The sequence below is a fragment of the Danio rerio genome, chromosome 20 (genome assembly GCF_049306965.1).
Source record: "Danio rerio strain Tuebingen ecotype United States chromosome 20, GRCz12tu, whole genome shotgun sequence".
NCBI lineage: Eukaryota > Metazoa > Chordata > Actinopteri > Cypriniformes > Danionidae > Danio > Danio rerio.
Window position 1 is genome coordinate 20928006 of NC_133195.1, and position 25749 is coordinate 20953754.

The 25749-nt window shown below is 37.0% G+C and overlaps 1 protein-coding gene across 5 annotated transcripts in view; it reads right to left on the bottom strand.

Annotated features, from left to right (window-relative positions):
* cdc42bpb (CDC42 binding protein kinase beta (DMPK-like)) overlaps positions 1-25749 on the bottom strand; it is a 145238-nt gene that overhangs the window by 87150 nt on the left and 32339 nt on the right. For all 5 annotated transcript variants that reach the window (XR_012395639.1, XM_021468493.3, XM_073932959.1 and 2 more), the window contains 2 exon segments: positions 15213-15304; positions 3754-3837 (listed from right to left, as the gene is read on the bottom strand). Coding sequence is in view for 4 of the 5 variants with exons in the window: in XM_021468493.3 (XP_021324168.2) it covers positions 3754-3837; positions 15213-15304 (176 nt within the window). In the remaining variant the exon portion in view is untranslated.

A 25749-nucleotide genomic window follows, 5' to 3' on the forward strand; every position in this document is an offset into this window, starting at 1 on the left:
TCTGTGGTTTGTCATCAAAATGCAACACAGACGGAAAGCACCTGCTCTCATGAATAATTAACAGGCAGGGTATTCTCATAGGGCAGAAAACTCAGCTATGAATAATAATGAGAAACCGACGCTTCATCACTCCACTTGCAGATTTGCGCTACGTCACCGATTTTGATCCCACCCCAATAATTATTTTAAACCTGGAAATTATCCATTTTTACTCACAATTATAGCTGACAGATGCTAGCGTTGTCTGAACTGATGCTCAACACACACTTATCTGTTAAAATCTAAAAAAAAAGTACTACATGGTGTCTTTAATCAGAATCGTATAGACATTTTGAAAGTAAGCTAATAAAATATCTCAAACTTTCAAAAACTTTTTTAATCAAGCAAAATAGGGTTGTTATCAGCATCCTAGAACAGCATTAATTCTTGAGATAGCCTTTTTAAATATAGCACAACCCTAGTAGCATCTATAAGAAGCTTTCTCTCCTTTATTTTTATTAAAAAAAAACGAGGATTATTTCCAGGACATTTGGTCATTTCAATTGCAGGCAATTTTCATAACTGGAAAAAATCTTCTTAATTCCAAGGTTTTACAAAGCGCGTAGGAACCTTGACTGTACAATGTTGTCCACCATTTTAGCTGACTTGGTCACATGACTAAAAAGTTACCATATTTTGGAAGCTGTGAAAAGAGCATTTTTTATAAAGATACTTTTTTTGCTGCCTGAAAATATTCTGTCCCAGTGCGGACAGAAAGAGAGGTGGAGAAAATAATATATTTTTAAACTAAAACATATTAGTGTGAAAATGGACTCTCAAGCTTCTACTTTAATTTATTGCTGACTGACCTCTTTGCGTTTTTTGTTTTTTTATTAAATGTCATTTATCTTTAATTATTTTGCAGCCCTAGTTTTTAGAGATCAAGAGTATTTGTTAACTCGTTCAATAAATTAACCTCAATCCACCTGCACTGATAATGTGAATCACTTTCCTAATATTTCAGATGTTAGTCTCAGATCTTCGCTGTTTAAACTGAGACTCTGGATATGCGAGGTGGAATAAAAGGAGCGCAGTGAAGCTCAAAGAGGATTACTGACAAGCCCAAGTGACAAAAGTTCTCCTGACGTGCCTGTGGGAAGCCCGTGGGCACTGTCAGGACTGATCGGGATGAATCTGGGGCAAGAAAGATTAGGAGTAGAAAAGAAAATGACCTTGCGCTTCTATAGATATGACTAGAGCGGTTTGACTGAATATAGATCAAATGAGAGAATTTTCTTTCGAGAATTAAGGCTTTAAAAAATAGTAGTGTCCAAAATAATAGTTTCTTAGACGCACTGCGATGCAGACACAGAAAAGTTGGTATTGGTTCATGAATAATTATAACCAGTTATTACGTACTGACATCAATTATCTCATATGCGTAATGACGCGGTAGCTTACTATGATGAGGGCGAGTAAATAAAATGCTCCAACTACTTAAATAGCCGACAGCTGTGCACAATTATAGTCTTTCACTGACACTGACGTTACAGTAGAACTCAGAAGCCACTATTTCACTGCTATGAAAGCTGTAAACTCCATCTATGCTTCTATCTCTCTATCACTGTGGACCTTTGACCTGGTGGCGTATTCGTGAGGTAACGTTTCCTCTCCTCTCCTCTTTCGGCTGTTACAGCAACACTTGTGGATACTTTTTTTACTTCGATGCCCACCTTTTTCTTCAAATTTTTTAAAATCTTTTTTTAATATAATATAAAATATAATAATATGCATTTAATTTTTTTTTAATGCAGACAGGTTCAATGCTGCTGAATTCTTCACTTATTCTTTACAACTGCAGAGTATTTGAGCCTTTTCTTCAGTAAAGGAACCTGACAGGACTACAGAAAATGACAAAAAACTGCTGCTGCTTTGAATTAGACGGACTTCTATTCATCTATTGATCATTATCCATTAATATAAAAAACCTTACAATGACCCTAAAATGTAAAATACAGTTTAAAAAAACCTAAATCTGTTGAAACATCGATCTGAAGGCAGTTTGGTTTGCAGCTGGACATTATTGGAGTTCACTGACAGGAACAGTGAACAGCTGTTCTCTACTGAAACACCACCGAGTCTCACTGGATTCTACTGTACGGACGCACGTCCATAATAAAACACTCGCAGGCCATTAATTTGGACAACTATGCGGATATTTTAAAGTGTTCACACAGAGAGAGCACGCATAGTTTGTATATCAACGGACTTGTGCGACTTGTATATCAACGGACTTGTGATACATTACGAGTGGCAGACGTGAGGCACACGCGAGCTGGTTATTATAATCATCGTTACCTTTACATTCGCGTGACTGCTTGCTTTATACAAGAACGTGGTCCCAGTTGACGTGCAGTGGTTGTAAATTTAAGCCACAGTTATGTCTGTAATTAGCAGTGAGGCTGTTTTTACCTAAGTGCAAAAGTCCGAACTAACCTGAATGCCATAACTACTATTATTCATTATGACATATTTCATTTAATTTTAAAATCAAATAATTATAGTATAATATTTAAGTTAATGCAGGATTGCTGAGGCCCGCGGACCACTAATTGATAATCTCTGCCTTATGAAACTGAAAATACTCACATCGGTCATTCGCCGGAAGATTACAGTGGCTGAACAGCACTTCTGTGCTTATAGCCCATTTGTAACAACTAAATCTACATAAGTTTTGCATGACTAAAAAAAGTTTTAAAACATAACTTGTAAGAAATCCTTCAGCCATGGTGTCATCCTTCCTCCAGCGTGCAAAAGTAACTGACAGACGGTTTGGGCTACTTATCAGAATTATGGGAATTGTCAGCCCGACAATATTAATTGGATGAACATTTTTAGTCGTATACTTTACCCAGAATATAAAAACACATGTAAATACATTTAGATTAATCATTAATATTACAATGTGAAGAGACTTTCAACCAGCACAACAAAAAATGTCTCTGAAGACAATCAACTACTGCACCTTTAATATTGCTTTAATATATATTAACAAATAAATTATTTCAATTCATTTGACTTGATTTTATTTATTCTTTTATTTAATAACAATTTACAAGAAATAATAACGTTTCAATAAATGCGGTCAAATTTTCCTTTTTGGAAACTCTTGATGTCACCCCTGCTTGGGGCCAAAATGACTATAGTCAGCTCAGCATTTCTAAAATTTATTTATTTATTTTTTTAAAGTTGACTTTAGTAATCTTAAGTACGCATCGCACACTTCAAGCACACACTGTAAGAATTGTACGACAATAAGTCCAGACAACAAACCTTTTCATGTTGCTTTAACTTATTGTAGTCCTTTAATAAGGTTTAAAATAATTTCTTAACTTCTACAAAGTTTAACTTAATATTTTTAGCCGTTTGGATTGATGCAAGTTGAGATGACTAAAAAAGTTAATTTGATTCAACTAAAAAAAAAAAAAAAAGGCAGCAAGAATGCTTTTACAGTGCACACGAATCTGAATTCTGATTTAACAAAAATCAGTGAAGAGCTCAAGTACTAGATATGGAAGATCCATTAAATCAGTGTGTGTGATATAAAATACTAACTAGCTTTGTGTTTGGTGAATCATTTTCACACTCGGAGTCATTTGTTTGTGATTCAGGCGCCATGACTGGTGGTTACGAATGTGTCAATATAAAAAGGCAAATATTTTAGTTGCACCCTGAAAGACAACAATGACGAGCCACGAGCAGAATCATTTTTACCTCAGCCCTTTTCAGCATCTCCCACTTGTTGAGGATCTTCATGGCGTAAACCCGCTCTGTGTGCTTCATCTTTACCACAGCAACCTAGACAGACGAGAAGAGCAATTAACCACCACATGCATACAAACAAATTAAACCTCAGCATGATTCAGAGACCATAGGGAATTCGATTTTTTATTTTTTTATTTTGCTCATTTATTCATCATATGCACTCGTGGCCCACTTATGCCGAACGCCCACGGGACAGAAACTCACTGAATGAGAAGCTTTTGATCTCTGATGCCTCTGAAAAATCATAAGAGCAAAAGCTGAGGCTTCAGACAGATGACGTTTTGCCTAAAAAGCAAAACGGCGCTCATCAACTAGCTAATGCAGACCACAGTGTACCAACAAAAATGTCAAGGGTAACCAAGGTCTTCCCTTCGGGGGAGTGAGTCAGTGTTAGGACAGAGACAGTTTGGAGGAGAGTCCTGGTAGAGGTTATTCATGTGGGATGGAGAGAGCAAACACCCTGCCTGCAGGAAGACTTTGTAGTCAGGGAGGAGACGGTGATAATGAAGTGAGCCATCGTGATATTGCCGAGTCTGACTGACATAAGAAAACAACTCGCTTGATAACAAAAATCACAAACAACAGGAGCAGCTCATGACGCATGATGAAACTATAAAATGTGTGTTCAAGTCATGACTTTTAATTTCATGAAGCATCTATCATGCAAGTTTTGCTACCTGAAACCAACATATTTTGCATTTTACTTGTAAACTATCAAATTATTATGACTTAATGCCATGTCAGCAACAATGACTATGCTCAAGAGGAAAAACTGTTCACATTTGTGACGTAGTATCATTTCAATAAAATATTTACAATCATTTAAAAATTACTTTAAAATGTCAAAATACTTACAAATGGGCAAACAAAATTTAGCAAAAAACATTTAAAAATTCATTAATTTATTCAATTTCAACAGCTTTTCAGGGGCCGGGTTGCAGGGGCAGCAGTCAAGGCAGTCTTGCCAGACACTTCCTCTAGCTCTTCCGGGGGATCCAGAAACGTTCCCAGGCCAGCCGAGAGACATAGTCCCTCCAGCGTGTCCTGGGTCTTCCGCGATGCCCTGTGGGACATGACTGGAACACTTCTCTAGGTAAGTTTTCAAGAAGCACCCAAAACAGATCCCTGAACCACGTCAGTTAACTTCTCTTGATGTGAAGGAGCAGCAGCTCTACTTAGAGCTCCTCCCAGGTGACAGAGCTCCTCACCATATCCATTAGTGTGCGCCCTGCCACCCTGCAAAGAAAACCCATTTCGGCTGCTTGTATCCAAGATCTTGTCCTTTTGGTCATGACACAAAGCTCATGACCATAGGTGAGAGTATGAATGTAGATTGACCGGTAAATGGACCGGTACATCGACAGCTTTACTGCTGCACCAATCCGCCAGTCAATCTCACGATCCATCTCTCCCTCACTTATGAACAAAACCCCAAGGTACTTGAACTCCTCTCCCTGGGGTAAGGATTTGAAGATGGCAAGCCACCTTTTTCCAAAGGAGCACCATGGCCTCGGACTTGGAGGTGCTAATTCTTATCCCAGCTGCATCACACTCGACAGCAAACCGCCCCAGTGCATGCTGAAGGTCCATGTTGGACAAAGCCAACAGAACAACATCAACTGCGAATAACAGAGATGAAATCCTGTGGTCCCCGAATTGGACCCCCTCCAGCCCAAAGGAAGCGCTTCATAAAAATGATGAACAGAATTGGTGACAAAGGGCAGCCCTGCCAGAGTCCAACATGCACCGGAAAAAAGTCTGACTTCAGAATTCAACGAAGGACACGATCAAATGCCTTCTCCAAGTCCACAAAATAAATGTGGACTGGTTGGGCATACTCCCATGAACCCTCGAGCACCTTGGTGAGGGTATAGAGCTGGTCTAGTGTACCACGGCCCACATGAAAACCGCATTGTTCCTCCTTAATCCAATGATCAACCATCCGCTGGATCCTCTTTTCCAGTACCCTGGCATAGACTTTTCCAGGGAGGCTGAGGAGTGTGATCCCCCAATAGTTGGAGAACACCCTCTGTTCCATTTCTTAAAAATGAAAACCCCCACCCAAGTTGCCCAGTTCTTATCTCATGGAGGTCGGGGACAGTCCCTTTGGACTAGGCAACACATAAAAATGTCTATTAATTTTCTGAATTAAACAAAAAATGATTTTTATTTGAAAATTGTGTTATGTAAGCATTCCCTTAGTGACAATACAACACAAAATAAAAACAAAACGCACAAAAAAAGGGAAAAAAAACGACTCGTATGCTAGAATCTCCTATACCAGTCATAAACTAGTCATCTGAGTCAGTCCTGTAGGATAAACACACCAAAATTGAAATTGACACATACGCAACAATAAAAGAATCCAATAGTGATCAGCCGTACTGATGCCAAACCTAGACTCATGCCTGTGTGGTGCCTACTTGCATATACCTGAAACATGTGCAGCAAAAAATGAGATAAAAAAACTGAGCAACATATGAAATTCTGAAATGATCTGAAATCATCTGAGGTTATATTTTAACTAAATATTCTTGTCTAGAATGATTTTATGTAGAAAACAGTGAATCACAACAAAATTACTTTAACTGTGTTTTCACAGAGAGGCTCTCACACACACCTCATCTTAAACTTTTAAATAGAGCTTTTTTGTTGCAAGCATGAAAGCCCCTAAAATTGAAAACTGAAGCTGTTCGCTATAAATACAAATATCACATTGAGATTTAAGTGTTTCCCCCTGACTCTCAAACATAACTCGAGCTATGCGTGACCTTTGTTATCCTCCTATCTTCTGTCCACTGGCTACTTGTGACTGTCCAGTCGGCTAATGTTAAGTGGAGTCATGAATTTTCCCTGTACTTTGCCTCTCTGCTCGGGACCCATCACATGATGTGTGTTTACCCTCAGCAGAGGACCAGCGCGCCCCCTCACGTGGACCCTGTCCGCATACCTGCCCACATCGCAATGTGCTGCTTCAGCAAAGAACACACAGCCAAGCGTAGCTCTGCGTTCTAAGAGCAAAAATTATGAGCCCTGCTGCTGTTTTCCGCTCTCGGAGCCCCTTTGATGTCCTCTGGAGTGTGTTTGCGCATGAATCAAAGTATTCAAAAGATACACTTTGACGACAAACTCAAACAGAGGGCTTAATCGCACACATGCTTCTTATCTGTAAGGCTGATAACTGACCTCATTACAAAAACAAACTGAACCCCCCCCCCCCAATTCCTCCTCCCTCGGTGTCTCCTGCCCTCTTTCTCCCTCTCCTTTTTTAGACACGCGCTTCCACAAATGCAGTCGGCTTGACCTGATTGAAAATGCAGGGGAGGTCTGAGAAGAAGGAGAGAAAGGGAGCGAGGCGGTGACCAAAGTGGACATCAAAATGTGATTGTCACCAATACGCTTGCGTCCGAGGGAGAGATTATGTACGTAAACCGTGAGGTCCAAAGGGATCAAAGTGGACTGAGTGACTGATGTAAGGATGTGTATAGTGAGGCTGGTGCTAGGCAACTGTGCTAAACTGAAGTTATGGAAGGGGTTTCATCACTCTGAGAACGTAATTTAACATTTAAAATTGGCTTTGGGCCTTATTGCATATTGCATATATACTTATTGCATAATGTAGAGTGTAATAGAGGACTCAACTCTTGGAAATTTGTCATAGTCAAGTCAGCTCACCATTTGCCAAATCAATATACAGACATGTCCTAGCAGCGTCGTCATTTTCTGCTGTTAAAGTTAAAACTTTTATGAAGTATTGTTAAACAAATAAACAAGATATTCTTAAAGAATCTTGGGGAAAATACAGCTATTGACACCCAAAGATATGGAAGTCAGTGTTTTTTTTTTTTAACAACATACTTCAGTATATTTTCTTTCCATTCAACAGAACTTGAAGAAGAGTAAATGATCAAAGAATGTTAATTTTTGGGTGAACTAAACCTTTACGGTTTAAAACAGAGTTGTTCACTGTATTTGTCTGTGTCTAAATCATGCGTGTTCGCTTTTGTGTGAATAAGCGAGTACAGCGTTTACACCTATCCATCAGGTCCGAATGGAATTGGTGGATGTTCGACATTGACATCTGGGACCAAACTGCCAATCATTTGTCAGTGTAGAGTTTAAAAAGCTGTATGAACTACAATGGTGAGTTATCTGGGCTTTGTGAACAGGTCTCTGTGAGGACAGGTCTCTCTTACGAGAGGCTATTCAGAATTTGGATTTTGTTTGTTAGTTGTCATCAGTACTCTTGTCTAATTTGTTCTCTGTGAGATGTGATGCATTTGTTCTTGAAATCGCCCAGTTTACAGATGAGCACTACCTGACAAAAGTCTTGTCATCTATCCAAGTTTTAGGAACAACAAACAATAACTTGACTTCTAGGTGATCAATTTGTATCAGAAGTGGCTTAAACAAAAGGCAAAGGCCTCTAGATAACACTTATTTTACCAAAATAAAATAGGACCTGTCTTGATTTTTAATTATTTAATTAGGACAGTAAGATCTGACTTTGTTTAGACAAAAGTCTTGTCACTTAACAGAAATAATGTAGAATATAAAGTCATGGTGCAGTGGAAAAATAGTTATCATAGTGTATGACTCCCATGAGCTTGGAGGACTGCATCCATACATCTCTGCAATGTCTCTTAATAACTTCTGGAATGGCAAAGAAACTGTTCTTGCAGGACTCCTAGAGTTTATAAAGATTCTTTGGATTCAGCTTCAATCCCTTCTCCATTTTACCCCAGACATAATGTTCATGTCTGGTGACTGGGATGGCCAATCCTGGATCACCTTGACCTTCTTTGCTTTCAGAAACTTTGATGTGGAGGTTGTAGTATGAGAAGGAGCGCTGAACAATTTGCCCTCTCCTGTGGTTTGTAATGTAATGGGCAGCACAAATGTTTGACACCTCAGGCTGTTGATGCTGCCATCCACAGATCTCTCACATGTCCCCATACTGAATGTAACACCAAACTATGATTTTTCCTTTACCTTGACTGATTTCTATGAGAATGTTGGGTCCATGTGGGTTCCAATTAGTCTTCTGCAGCAGGGGTGTCCTATATATATATATATATATATATATATATATATATATATATATAATTGAATTATTTGAATGCATATATAATTGAATGCATTTGATAGTGAAACCCGGTGGTTATTTGTTGAATTACGTTCCAGATTCTATTGATGTTTATAAAAAGCCTCGGGGGCCGCCACAAAACTGATTGCCGGGCCGCAGATGGCCCGCGGGCCGTAGTTTGGACATCCCTGTTCTGCAGTATTTGTGATGATTGAGATGCAGTTTAACAGATGATTCACTGGAAAAAATTCACCTTCTGCCACTTTTACAAATGATCAACTAGAAGTCATGATATTGTTTGCTGCTTTTACAACTAATGATCGACGACAAGACTTTGTCTGGTAGTGTACATTCTGAGTGGACAACCTGGAAAGGTTGTAAAAGTGATTAAGTTATGCAACACACACTTACCACCCTCAGGTTGTTTCTTGTACAAGTTGACTAGGTTTAAAAGAGTGTAAAGACGTAATTGGGTCTTGAAAGTGAGCTTGATGCAACCAGAGCCCGACATTTTGATTGACCGTTTTTTAATAGCTTAAACTCGTTTACAGTCCAACATTATTCAAATGTATGCTTATAAAATTTCTCAGACCACAGACTTTGCTGTGGTTGCCCATGTTACCTCCTTGTTTTACATCCTTGACAATCACATCTTTCTCAGATTGGTCGAAATGCTCATTTACCAAACAAGCCTAAGCCCATATAAAACTCAAGAAATTAAGCCTGAACCCAACCAAACCCATTGGGTGCCATTTAGTTAAGATATTCTGTATGCTGAAGACATTTCTTTTCATTTCCTTTGACAATCAGTTTATTAACTGTTAATGGGGACCTTTAGCACTGAGGCCTGTGAAAATAAGGAAACACTGATCCAAAATGGAATACCTTAATATCCACCAAGTTTCTTCAAGAAAAATGAATTACTAGGCTCTTAGAGATAAATGAAAGCCTGAAAGCCCTCTTGTTGTTATATACCAGATTTCATTTTGGAAAAAAACAATGCCAAATAATAACCATTTTTCAGACACTTTAGGGGACACCAGAAGCCCTGCAATAACAAAACGCTGGAGTTCTGCCGGGGAAATGCCTAAACGTTGTACTAGAAGCAGCGCGTGGGTCTGCAGATCTGCAGTTGGCAAACAATCTTAATTATGTCAGTGCACCTTAAGAGAACTGAAGCCGCCGTCTTCTCTAAATCAATATTAAGGACAGGGCCTGGCATGTACTTTGACCTAATCATTCACTTGATGAGTGAATCACTGTGCTAACTCAATACGGCAGATAAAGAGATCAGCGCTCATCCTCAACACGTACAGCCCTGACTCTGTGAAGGCATTACAGCACAGGTTTTGTCTGCCCTGTAGTGACTCACTGTGACGTTATGTAAAAAATGTCTGCTTCAATCTAGTTCTCCTTGATTCCCCTCCCTGTTCCATGTTTTTCTTGTTCTATTCAACAGAATAATTATTTAGAGTATGTCTCAGGTGAGGCAAAAGGAGTGCCATCGATGCGTCAACCACTAAACCTCGACCACAAAAAGCCAGACATTCAAGCTCCAAAAAAAAAATGCTTTCAAAGTCAGTCTGGGGATAATTGATTAATCTGATGTTTATTCCTCAAACTAATGGACTTTGGAAGGTTTTGACTAATTATTCAGCTTCGTAAATTTGTTATATTATTGTAAATAAGAAATACAATTGTTTTAGCTTTTAGCCTAACATCATCTGTTATAAGTTAAATTGATATGACCATTTTTCCCCAGCATAATCTCACCTGAAAGACTAAAAAAGAAGTAACTGATTGAAGAGTATAAACTAATTGTTTTAGCTTTATGGATTATATGGTGAAGAAGCTTTATTCAAAATCTCCAGACATTTAGCATTCTCAAATCTCAGCATTATTGTCTTGCTTTTCACATATTTGTGTTAGTTAAAGCATCACATTTAGACTTTTAATAGAAAATTTTTATTTTCAACATCCACTATGAGACACCCAACATTTGAATTGTTCTTGGTTTATTCTTATCATGGTCTAATTTATTCAGTAATTCATTAATTTTCCTTCGGTATAGTCCGGGGTCGCCACAGTGAAATGAACCATCCACTTATCCAAAGCCCATACACACTCACATTCATACTTATACAGCACGGTTTATTTAGTTTATTCAATTCACCTATACCGCATGTCTATGGACTGTGGGGGAAACCCACGCGAACACTGAAAGAACATGCAAACTTTACAAAGAAATGCTAACTGACTTAGTGGGGACTTGAACCAGTGACTTTCTTGCTGTGAGGTGTCACTAAACAACTGTGTCGCCCTCTTATTGTGGTTTAATTTTCATAATTGAACACTTTTAAAACATGCATAAAAATACACCTGTCGTGTATCAGTTACAGGCAACAATAAAACATTTTTGGTCTAACTTTGACCGGATCAGCCTTGCGTTGTCACGATACTGAAATTCCGTACCAATCAATATAGAAATTTTAAAAACGTCCATTTCCTGTGAACATTTAAGCACTGTGGAGCACATTCCTAAACAATGAATTAATAATTCATAATTAATTCCCCGCCGCCAATGACGACGATGCCATTGTCCTTCAGGATGTTTCATATTAGACTTCACATGATGCCAAATTGGTCGACATCGCCCAACCCTAATCCAGACCCTTTTAAAGATAACTTTATGGTGATTTAGCAGATAACTAAAAGATCATGCTTAATTATCTGTCCTGTTCTGACAAAAATGGTGCTGTTTGTTTTTATTCAGTACTCAAAATCACTCACTTTTATTGTATGCAAAAGAGCAGCCTGAACACATTTCAAAACATCTTTTTTTTTGTATAAGAAAGAAGAAAGATTATGATCAAGCTTGCAATGGCATTAACCAGAAAACTATTTAGCAATTATCATTTTTGAGTGAACTATTCCTTTAGGCAGACTCAAATTCCAGGCCAATTCCATCAATCATAAACAGGAAATGCAAGAGATTTATCTGGAAGTACATCCTGTAACGTTAGAGCCAAAGGAAACGGCTGGGAGAGGGAACAAAACAGCAGCACCGTGCTCACACATGAGCCTGAGCTTTCTGAAGCCGACACAAGCTGCGGCACTGGCTAACAATAGCCTGGCTTGATGATAACAGAAAGACTGCAAAAACCCCCCAAAGATGGGAGTCATCACTAGATCCACGTGACTCCCCCAAAAAAGTGTGTTAAAAAAACACCCAAGGAAGGGTTATTGAGGTCTTGGTGGCTGAGAAAGAGACAATGAACAGCATGAATTACATACAGAGTGCATTGCTATTTTTACGAAAGTCTCTCCTTAGAGACGGTTCTGGTTTCCTAAGCCTTTCCTGGAAGCTGCACCGTCCTGGCCTGCTTCCTGTGCCACCGCTGCCATCCCTGACAGGAATCTACGGTGAGGAGGAGAACTCGCTTGTAAAGAGCGGTAGATGAACAATTCCTCTGTATGGCCTCCTCCCTGCCTTGTCATCAACTGGAGAAAATAAGCATTAAGTGAAACCAACTCAAAGCCGTATGATGTACGGGAAAGTGAGCACAGGAAATTTAGGCGTAGTTTGAAATGACCTCAGATCAAGCAGATCTCTCCCAAAAAATAAAGTGTTATTCAGACTCTGAATCAGGCATTGAGACATCCTATATTATTTTAAGAGAAGTTTACTTGAATTGATGCAATTTCCCAAGGAAGTGATTCAAAATACTGGGGCCAGTATTAGATTCTGACTATATGATAACCTTGGATAAAAATACTGTGATTACTGCTCTAAAATCTGTTCTTTTTAAATGTCTAGGTAAAAACAAAAGCTTTTTCCCTTCGAACACAATGCGTTTTATTTTAAGAAACATTTAAAGAATTTTGGAGAAGTAAACATGTCACGCTCAATAATTCAAATGACTCATTGACTTCTGATGCATTCATTAGTTAAAAAAATGCTAATTTCTTTACAATTTAAAATGGCCTCTTTGGTCATCTTTTTTGCTGGAGATTTCTTTTTATGTGTTTGTTGTTGTCTTAAAAAATGTAATGAAAAAAAGTAAATAAAAACATTACATATACCATAGGCACGGTATAGGAGAAAATTTTGGCGATTTTAAAACCTTGACTTTTCCAATTCATGGTATACCTTAATAACTGTCATCATCCCATGCCTAAACATGCATTTTTGCGAGCTGTAAATGTATGAAATAATGATGACAGCAAAATTGTCCACTATTAACAAGGAAATATTTGATCATGACCACGTGATACTACAGTTGGTCTAACTCCTGTGTAACTGAAGCAATATTTGAAATAATTTACAATTATTTGATTGGAAACTGAAAAAGACGCGATTGGTGTAACACGCCTTTTCCACTCAGAGTTGACTTTTTTCAACTGCGAGCACACAGCGCAATGGCAAACACACAAGGTGCATAAGCAGCACCCAAAATGCTCACGGCCGTTAGTAAATCATTCAAAAAAGGCACCTCTCAACGCAAAAAAACGTTCAGTGTGACCGGCCATTGAGTTGGTTTGTTGCTTTTTCTTTCCATGATCCCCTTATCGATCAAGATATATTTGCAGATTTATTTTGAGTCATTGACAATGTGGTTTATTAACAAAAATTCTACTGTTGAAACTTATGTTGGTCCAAACAAATAAAGAATTTGTTAATGTCTGGAGCACAAATAAAGATCTTTTTCAATGAAATCTGAGACATCTCCGTACCTTTATTGAATGTCATTCACCCAATGTACATAATAAAATGCTTCAGTATAATCATAAAGAGACCAAACCAGGGATGCACTGATTTTCTGGCTGTTGAAAATTATCAGATAAAAACAACATTTTCAATTTTCCATCAAAAGAGAAAAACAGCAAAAAATATAAGACAGATCTTTGCTTTTTATACAGAGGTGGAAGGCAATGTGTTATGATACCTATTCATTTCAAATGAGCAACCAAAGAGCAAGAGCAGCTGAGCGTAATTGACAAGTTTGCTTCGTGGATATATCTGCGAATCTTCTAGTCATGTAATCGCATATGTAACTATGCATAAACCACTCATTCTCAACAAAAAAAGCAAAGTTCACTCAAATAACATGTCGATAGGACATTTCTATGTAGTATACTTGCTTCTGCTGCTTGAAACAGAGCTAATGCACTATCACGGCAACACTAGTAAAACAATGCCTCTTGACTCCTTTATAATTAATAACATTTAGCTGTCAATAAAAAAACTGGCTTGTGCATTTTTTTTTAATTTACATAATTTAAGTTATTGAGGATTTAATAAAATAATAAATTATTACAAAGCATTGATTGCAGTGCATCCTTAACCAAACTAATCGATACAAATCAACTGTTTTTAAGTCTTCTGAAGAAACGTAATCACATTACATGGCGAACAGATCTATTTTTGGCTTTTATTCACAAAAAAAGCAAACAATCTTTACAGCATTCTAATTTGTTTATAGAAGATGAAAGTTTTTATGATGCAAAAGAACCAATGAGGTTAATTCTTGCGTCACATGACATATGATCTTCACCAATGAGATTTGTTCTCACATATAAAGTAGGTATGGCTGAGCTTCATTTTAGTTAAAAATAAATCAGTTCTCGCACAAAGTGATCAAGCCTTTTAACTTTTAAAGTGAACAGTTTCATCTAAAAGACGGGAATTGCTCTGATTTGATTTTGAATATCGTTATTTGCATCATCATAACAAAAGATAGTGTTTCTTTACTATGCCTGGTTAGTCTAGCTGTTTTGTTTGTCAGGGAAAGCGGCAGGGGAACAGAACATCTGCATTATGATTGGTCGGGTTGCCTGTCAATGTTACGGCAAAGAATCAATTGAGAACTTCCATCAAGTCATTTTATTCATTTAGATTGAAGACAGTTTGCTAAACAACAAGAAAAGTGCACAGTGCATGAAGTGAACAGCGTTTTCAAGTAGGAAAGAGTAGCACATGTAAAACAAACGATCTGTGTAAAATGCTGAGATTTGTGCCGGCCCAAAAATAGCAATCCAGCGCCAGGCCGAGACCCCCAGGGAATTATCAGGGGGGGGGTAGAAGGGAAACTCAGATGAGAGGAAGGGGTTTGGTTTTGTGGCTGCTGATAAGATGCTTGAGGGGGACATGAATACTTTTGCTGATAGTTTGAGGTTTTGGTTGGACACAAAATGGGACATCAAAACAAAGCTTGGAAATACCAAAAAACAAACCACACAATAAGGCTGCAGTGATTCAGAGGTGATTTCCCTACACTTTTAAACATGGCAAAAAAGGCAGCGAGTTCATGGAGTTGCTCACCTCTCCAAAGGCTCCCCTGCCGATCACTTTCAGCATCTCGAAGTCGTCTCTGTGAAGGCGCATCTCTTTCACAGTGGTTGTAAACGGCTTCACTGCAAAATAAAAAGAAACAGAAAGAAGTTAGTCACATGTCATGCATTTATACTTCTGCATGGTGTCTGTGTTGCTCTGCAATAGCACTTCCAAAATGCTAGTAGTTATGTATAACGTAACCATAATAGGTTATGTTACGTTCCTCTGTGTAGTGTTTCTTCATGGGTGTTTTGTTATTTCTGAACGCTACCTTGATGTACAAGTAGCTCAAACTCGCTGAATCAGAGGCAGGAACTGGCGAATGTGCAACAACTTTAATCATAAGGTGAACACAAAACAAAAGTTTCCATCTAGAGCTCCCTCCAGGACTCAACACTTGTAAACACTCGCTCCAACGGGCTCGCTGCTCTCAGAACTACCCAAACTTGCGCTTGACGTGAAAGTATAAATCAGAGTTTAAGCACATATAATGAAATAAAAATAAAAAAAAACATACCAGCAAATAAAATGGCAAACAATAATGTGACTTAACAAAAACTAAAATTGTACAATCTGTAAAAAAATCTGTAAATCCGTAAATAAAATGTACAGAGTTCTCAAAAGATTTATCTGATCAGGATTGAAAACTAGCATGCACATTTAATTATAAAAGTAAAATAATAAATATATATTTTATTTAAAAAGTGAAAAAAAAATTACGGGTGTAAAAGTAAAATGTAAATCCTATTCAAAAATAATAAATATTAACATAAAAATTACATAGAAAATACAATTAAAAATATTAAAACCAAAAATACATATTTGCAAACAATTACAATTAAAAATGCTAAACTAAAAAACAAATAAAAGATTAAAAATAAGTAAATAACTATTTAATTAAGAATAAAAAGATTACAATGTAGAAACATACTTATTGCTTTAATACTTACTAGGGGTGTAACGGATCATATTTGATCTGTGATTCGTACGAATCACAACCTACAGTTCGGAACACAAGTGGCCCACGGATAATAATTTTTTTTACAGGTAGATTAATCCTAAATTTGAAGCATCACAGAGAGATCGCCTCTTTCGGCATTCAAATCACATGTTTGCAATCATTTAGGTTTTCCTGTAAAATATGATGATGGCGGAAGTTGTGGTAGGTAATTCGGGATGTGGTGGCTTTCATTAAAGGTGTTTTCTGTCACTACTTGTTTTGCCTGCATTAATGCATTCAGTGTTAGCTGCATTATTATTCATTAAAAGTTCGGGATCTCAACACCCACGCAACAAATTATAAATGATGGTGATTTGCATATGTTTATTAATCCTTGAAAATGGCTGCATTCAAATCTGTGTTTGAATACGACAAAAATCAAGAAAGAGATTGTCTTTTGAGTTAGTTATAAAGTAAAAAAACAGTCAGTTAACACAGAAGTACTATAGAATAACAGTTTATAGTTTAGAAAACCCCTGATGTATATAGTAAATATTAAAATTACTGTCATATGCATTTAACTTGACGCTTAAAAATGAAAGTTGTAGGGAGTAGGGATGGGCCGATAGATGATGCCATCTTCCATCGCTGATGGCCAACAGGCAATACGATGCTGAGCCGGCATCGCCAATCCTCTGCCCCGCCCCCCATCACAAACCCGCACGCGAAAAATACACACTTAGGCCCCGTTTACACTAATACGTCTTAGTGTTAAAATGGCATTTTAGAACGAAAATGATCCACATCCACGCTGTGTTTTACCTATGGCATTTCTGAACAGCCTTCCGTCCGCTGAAAACACACATTAGGTGACCACACACACACAGACAAAGCCACATACTGTCATGCGCTCCTCTGAGCTCCAGAGAGCAGTGCACGCCGGACAGTTTATCAAGGATGTACCAATGGATCGCGTCTCACTATAGTTGTTATTCAGTTATTAATGTGATATTCAGACATCCCAAGACTCCCGGAAGTTCCGGGAGTCTCTATGCATTTCAGTGACTCATAATGCCTGCAAACGAGTGATAATCTCCCGGAAATCGCGCATCTCCCTCCCAGTCCTCAAGTCGCGCACCCTTCTCACCCCCGGGTCCCTCCTCACTCTTTAGACACGTAGCGCGCACTCGATCAAATAATAGAGTTCTTGAGCGAAAAACTGAATGATATATTGAAAATAAGACTACAAATAAATATTGGTTGTACCAATTATAATGCTACATATGACAAATACATTTGCCGTCATCAGCAACAATAGTAATAATAGTGAATTTTTTACAGTACTGAATATTTTATAATTTATTTAGCTGATTATTTCTTCATTTTATTAGTAATAAAATTACAGGTTCTATGTTCTGTTTGTAAAATCCAAAGTTTCTTGCAGCACTGTTTTTGTAATAAATGGTAAGCAAAGAAAATTTTTGTCTTCTCCCCTTTTTGGCTGATCTAAAAAAAGGTCCGATCCGTGACTAAAAAACTACTGTGTGATCCAAACGGTGAGATTTGTGATCCGTTACACCACTAATACTTACAAAACAATTTTAAGCAATGCTGCAATTAAAACAAAACAAACAATCCTGCAATAAAAATTACAAAATGAAAAAGTCAAATAAATTTCAGTTTCAAAATCACACATTTTAATAAAATTAATCTATTACAAAATAATCATTTGAATCAAAAATGAAAATATAATAAATAGGCTGATATTGCACAAAACAGTCCACTAATAACACCACAAATCACAAAAGTAACTATGCAATGATGCGCTAAATGTTGATTTTTCAACTCTGTCACCACACTATCTGAAACACTTCAATAACTCCATCAAAAAGAGCAGTAAACAGATTAAAGAAACAATGTAATAATCTAAACAGTGTGTAACATCTCACGTTATCAAACTGTCATTCCTTCTGCTTTTACTAGGCGCTGCTGGGGGCCTGGCGAGCACCCAAGACACTGCTAAGCCAGCCTGAACGCCTCGCCATATGAGGACATGCGCAGAGTCTCGTGTAGTTACAAAAGACATTTATCACTCATAAGGGCTCTAAAACTCCAAACACACGCCAGGCCTGAGCCTCAGCCGTTCAGACAGAACCGCCGCACGGAAAGAACATCATCTGCTTTTAATGAGAAGATTCCTCAAAGCGCCCCGGCATCAATTGACAGCTTTATGGCCCAGCATGGACCAGGCCAGCACACTAGTGTGTCACTCCCAAGACACTAACAACAAAAAGTCAACAACTGACGCTCATTTAGAAAGCTACTTGTATTATAACAGCAGAAGTTCATAATGTTGACTCATGACTTGGTAGTTTTGTGCATCTCGTCAAATTTACTATGCAAAGTGGTTCCTGTCATCTTTTGTTAGCCTCAGATGGGACGCCATGAGCCATTCTGGGTAAATGTGATTTATGTCATGTGAGAATTAGGATGACTATTAAACTATGCTGTATCTATGAAGTATATTTTCTGACATTTCAACCACTGCTAACAATTAGATACTCAAAAAGCATTGCAATTAAAAAAAAAATTAAATACAATTGTATAAAATATTAAGATAATTAAAATACATTGAAATAAAATACAAAACAAATGAAAATAAAATGAATGTATTAAAATGCAACACAATTATTTAATAATAAAAGTGTTATTTGTTTATTTTATTGGTAATAAAATAATGTAAAATAAAACAATTACATTTTATTACATTTCAAATAAAAACTTTCTTGTAAACAAAATAGTAAGATAATAAAAAATGTAAATAAAAAAAACAAAACAACAAAATGAAAATAAATGAATTCCATAATAAAATGCAATTACTTTATTATAAAATTGTTTTTAATTGGTATTAACATCAAGTAAAATAAAACAATTATTTTTTTTTTATTTTAAATAAAAAATTGTAGATAACCTATTAAAATAATAAAAACATAAAAATAAAATACAAAATAAATGAAAATAAAATAAATTTATTAAAAAATGTAATTATTTTTTAATAACACTGTATTTTTTAATATAGTGGTAATAAAATAAGGTCAAATAAAACAATTACATTTTATTACATTTTGAATAAAAACTTTATTGTAAATAAACTATTAAGATAATAAAAAAATACCAAACAAATAAAAAATAAAAAGAATTTATAAAGTAAAATACAGAAATTTTATTATAAAATTGTTTTTTATTTTATTAGTAATAAAGTAAAATAAAACAATACATTTCATTTTATTTTAAATAAAAACTTTTTTTACTGTAGATAAAAGACACACACACTAGCATACATACACGATTGTAGACAATACAGAAACTAATATTCATATTTAAACTATGCTTTGTTTTTCATAAATGTAATCTGATAATCCTCTCAGCCCCTCAAATATAATGAGGTATTTCTCCAAGTCTCCAGGTCCATGTATTTTCAATTACAATGAACTCTCGCTGCTCGTTTAATAAATGATTATGGCAACATCAGAACACCAGCTGCAGGGCTGAAAATATGAAAACAAGCTTCAAGAAAAGTTCCAGCAGCCAACAGAAACAGAGGCAAAAGTGAAACTAACAGCTCAGATTGAGGGGAAAAAAGAAAAGGAAAAGTATTGGAAGAAGAGAAAAGCGCACAAACAAATGCTTGAAATTTGAGCTCTAAATCAGCATATTAGGAGGGTTTTAAAACAATAAAAATTAGTAATGACTGCTGAAAATTAAGCTTTGAAAACAGGAAATTTTAAATGAAATATATTAATATTCATTCATTCATCAATTTTCTTTTCGGCTTAGTCCCTTTATTTACCTGCGGTCGCCATAGCGGAATGAACCGCCAACTTATCCAGCACATGTTTTACGCAGCGGATGCCCTTTCAGCTGCAACCCATCACTGGGAAATATTAAAACACAGACACTACGGATAATTTATCCTATACCCAATTTACCTGTACTGCATGTTTTTGGACTTGTGGAGAAAACCGAAGCACCCGGAGGAAACCCATGTGAACACAGGGAGAACATGCAAACCCCACACAGAAACGGCAAATGACCCAGCTGAGGCTCGAAACAGCGACCTTCTTGCTGTGAGGCGAACAAGTTATTTTTTTGCAGCTTTGGTCAATATTGGGTAAATACTGTATGAAGTTATAAAAGCTTCAGCAATAAATCACAATAAGAAAATACTGCAATAAATCTAGTAAATAAATAACTATTAAAGCCCATCTTTGAAAGATTAGAGTGTAAAAGCACTGTTAAAAATGCTGGGTTCCACACAATCTTTTGTGTTGACACAATATGAACTTAGTTTAACAAATTTGAGTGGATTGAACATGCAACAATTAAGTTGTCCAACAAAACTGAAGAATTGTGTTGTTTCAGTTCATTTTAAAATTACTTCTGGGCAATATGGGAAAAACGCAATCTCGATAATTATTTTCCATATTAAACAATAACGATATATATTTCTATATCAGTTGTTAATGCTTACAGATTTAAAGAGTACCCCAACAATGACTAAAGCCACAAACAGTAGAGGGTTCTTTAAATGGCATAACATATTTTCAGCCATGGTGTATCTCTATAACAACAATTCCCATTGTTGCACATTTCTGCTGTGTTACTGGCACTTAGATCAATAGAGTGAAAAACGTCCAGCGCTTATTGTTTTTGACATCAATTTTATCGCAATTCGATACAATATCGTTTATCGGCACAGCCCTGTTTTAAAAAAGTAGCTTCAACAAACAGCAAACTTCATTTTGAGTGTGGCTCTGAATGTCATGCTGTATCACTCCCTGCATCAAGCAGGGTTGTGCAGTTAGCAAGCATGCTCCATTAGATTTGACACTGCAGCCCTGTGTACATAAACTAGAGTGTGATGGATGAAGCGGTGAACCATCACCCTCGTCTCGATGCTACAGACGTCGTAACATCACTCACTGTAACTGCCTCTCGCATTAATACCTTCACACGCATCATCATCTCCCAATGTCTTCATGAGGACACACTTGACCTGATATAAAAAAGCTCCAGTTCGATGAGTTTAAAATAGACGGCTTGATCCCATGTGTGTCAGAGAGGAGCATCTCCAATCAATATGACACAATTAAATATTTAACAATGATGATGGGTCACTCACAGCAAAACTAAAGCCGCAGAAGAAAAAAAAATGCTGTTTTTAATTTGTAAAATGCATTTTATTTGTATTTTTTAATTAGTAACTAAAACATTTAGCTAATTCATGTTTGAACCTTGCAAAAACCTATTAATGCTATTAGAATTATACTTTAATTCAAAACATATCCTTGTGCTGTTTATGAGACATATGACGTAATAAGCACTATCACAAGTGAAAGCAAGTAGGTATCGCTGTAGCGAAAGACCTCCAAGAGGGAGGGACTTACACTGCAAATAGGCTGGGTTTATGGTTGGTTTAGTAGACATTAATAAAACAACAGGTTGGGTTTAGGGTTGTGGTAGGTGTAGACATTCATAAAACACAATAGGCTAGACTCAGTATCATGGATAAGACATTAAATAAATGAAAACTCCAGGACGTTTGTAAAGCCCCCTTGGAGCTCAAGTCCAACCCACTTAGAGTTGGCTCCGACTTTAATATTATATCCTTATATCATTCTATGAGAACGAGCCATTTTTCCATGTTTACACTTACAAACAATAAAAAGTTCCAAAGTTCCGACTAGACAAGGGCCGGTATAAGCTTCTGATGGTATGATAACCAATAAAAGCAAATAAAAAATCTTGCACATACCTTAAGAGCAGAAAATGTTGGTGGTTTTAAAACATTGACTTTTCAAAAACGCAGTATACCTTAAAAACGGTTATCGTCCCATACCTAGTTCCAACACTGTACTGTAGTGTTACTTCCAAGATTAATCTATATATAATGAATCAAGATAATCACTCAAATCAAGCGATTTATTAAAATAGCCACTGGCTTCATTTCGAAATGAATCAGCCTTTTTAGATAGAAATGTTACAGAGTGTTGTCTCGATACGGGACTTTCGGTACCAATCTGTACTGAAATATTTAAATTGTCCATTTCCCGGTGACATATAAGCACTGTTGAGTGTGTAAACCCCACTGATTGGCCATTGAGTTCAGATGCTTAACAGACATGACTGTGATTGACCTTGGAGGTCACCAGTTCACTGCACTTCACCACTGATAAACCGATGACCTTCATGGCCAATCACAGTCACTGCGTGCCCAATGGCACACTATACACTATGCACAATGTGCACTCAACAGCATAGTTTATGAATGTAGTGTCGTCCCAAATGGAGCATTAACGGTTTTTCACTAAATGAAAATTCAAACCGTTTCCCTGATGATATTTGACGGTCGTCAAATTAATGAAACAAATGACCAAACTACCAAATAATATATTCCATGAGTATAACTGAAATTACTATCGGGAGGCGCAATAATCCTACTCTTGCAGGAGAATTTGCTTTTCACAATTCAAAATAAATAAAGTAATCAATCATCAGTGCCCGATAGCTCTGCCTCTTCCAAAACAACGGCCGTTGAGTGCGTGAAGCATCCATTATTCCACACTTCTTTTAACAGTTGAATATAAGCATCATCAGGGTATTTAAAGTGCACTTATTTTCAGAGTTTTCAATGTGTTTTCACTACTTACACTATTTATACTACAAAGAATAGTGCAATGTATGCAATTTAGGTCATACCTAGTCATTTCTGTTGAGCGCGATTGCCAATTAGTAGTGTTTAAGTTCGTGCTGTACAGCGTTCAAATGTTAGATGGAAATGGACGTTTTTAAAATTTCAGTACCAACCTAAAATTCCAGTATCGTTACAACATGATTACATTATTCCTGCAAGGATGGCAAGAAAAACACCACAAAAACTAACAATTGCCATGCCGTGGCCAAGCATACATGTAACAGAGTTCCAGCCCAAAATAAAATGAATATTGGGTGCACCCTGAACACACTTGTTACACGTTCACATTTCTTCCCAGAAACTGATATTTTCCATTTAAAACAAAAGACTTGCAGGACCACTGACACTGATCTTGACTTCTTACAGAGGATTTGATTGATTGCGCCAATTGGAGGAAGTAGACCACTCAACACTGGTGTACCGCAGAGACAGAAAGCCACTCGCTTGCAAACAAACAGCGATTTGAATGACTGTGGCACTCTGGATGGAAACTTTCCCAACAGTACGCCTCCTTAGGCATGCGAGAGTATGACTCCAAAAACAGCCGGAACAGATGATCAACGGGACAATATTAGTTTTACATTCACAACTAACTGAGTCATTCATCGGAGTGATTTTTCGCAAGTGAGGAGATGAGAAGACTATTGTTGAGAGCGAGCCATAGGGAGGAGGACAGCTCTGGATAATACAGCCCACACTGTTCGGCTGTACTCACCGGGTCACAACACAGAGCTAGAGGGGCCAACAGTACGATCAGGAGACAAAAAAATGTTTATTATCCAGCCAATGTTTAGCGCAGTCATGAAATATGCTATTATGTAACTTCAAATATGCGTAGCAGAGTAAAGGTAGAGAGAATGGAAGACCTTGCTGAGGGAAACAAATTAAGTTCTTGGGTGTTATGAAAGAGAAATTTGTACATTAGCACAAAAAAAATAGATGTTATGAAGAAGTCTTATTTCATCTTTCTTTAAATGATGCATACCCTGTCAGAATTGAATACTTCTAATATTTAACTCAATATTGGTCGCATTGTTTCACCCGGTAGGCTAAAGCACTTGACTTGACAGTACATAAAGGCAATTAAAAGATAATTTCACTTGAAAATCTTATGATAAATCTCTCACCCTTCCCTTTTGTTATCAAAATGTGATGGATTTCTGTTGAAAATGGCTTCTAGAATGAGAAAAAAATTGTAAGGGCTTGACTGCATCCTTTAGAAACTAATTGGATCGGTTGGATGTTGGGCGCTGCTAACAAAATAGATTTGGTACGATTTGAACAGGAGTTTTTGATCTATCAACAGCACAACACAATCTCACGGCAATTCTTAACTTTTTTTATTTAGTGCTTATTCGTATGAATTTGTACGATCTCATTCATACAATTTAGTAAGATTTGCTTATCCCGCAATGACGGTTGGCGTTGGGTGCTAGGGATGCTCATTTCGGTTAATTTTGCCAACTGACAACCGCGGCTCGTTAACTATATATTAACGGTTAACTGGTCAGATTAATATTAAATTATTATTTAATAAAATAAATAATTGATTTAATAAAATAAATAATTGACGAGTCTATTTTGTGTCTGACCCATTAAATATTGCATTTTAAAATACTGAATTATTTTACATGTGAACAACAGCATACAGGACATCAGAACTTCAAGCACCTGCAGCATTTCCAACAGCATAGAAAAACTAAATAAAAAGAATAAAATAAACAGTCCTGCCCAAGATATTTTTCACTTAAATGACAAGGTTAAATTACAAAAAAAAAAACACGGACTTAATCCTTTTTAAGAACTGGCTTATGCTGTTTGTCCAATCATGTCTTTTTTTCCATCAAATAAAGATACCCCAAATCAACCTCAAGGCTACCTCAAATTGATCACTCCACAGAAATTATGCATTTAATCAAATGGAAACTCCTCCTCTGCTTTCATTTGACTGAAGAACTGACGTAAGCTTTTTCTGCTCAGAATTAACTTTATTTCAACTGCGAGCACACAGCATACAAAAGGCAAAAATGTGACGCGTGCAGAGCACAAACCACTCACGGCCGTTAGTAAACCATTCAAAAGATGCCCCTCTCAACACAAAAAGTGTTTGCTGTGATCGGCCACTGATGCAGACAAACTTCAAAATAATAATATTTTTAATCATTTAAAGAGCCCATATTATGGGTTTTTGAAAATTCCCCATGTAGTTTGTAACACAGCTCTAAGTGAAGTGAAGTATCCAGCTAAGGCTTAAATCTGTTAGTGTACAGTGTTTAAAACTGTTGATTCATCTATAAAAGAGTCGACTCATAGTGCTTCAAACGAGTCGCCTTGATACTGATTCATTAGGTGTTTCGCCATGACATACAAACGAAACCAAGTTATTCACATGCACGCGCAAACCCGGGAGATTTCAAACCTGAGGCCCCGCCCTCTGACGCAGAAACTCAGAGACACACACACACACCCACAAATACACACACACACACACACAAACATGCCGGTCGATTGAAATCACACTGCAGATGGATATATTGAGTCTCTACCCAAAGATGAAACCTCAGCATTATAGCCAAGCAGTTGGAAACTACTGGAAACTTCTGGAAACTACATGCTACAAAGAATACTTCATCAGCGTTTGTTAAAGGAAGGATCAGTAAAGAGTAACTTACTGATGGACGTCAGGATGGATTTTTCTTCCTCCATTTCTCAAGTGTAAGTACATGCGATTAAAGTTGCCTCGTTGACTCTAGCTTGCAAATGTATGTAGTTGTGATTTGTTACTTGTAATCGCGTGTACTGTATCAGGTTAACTGGCTATATTCTCTTAT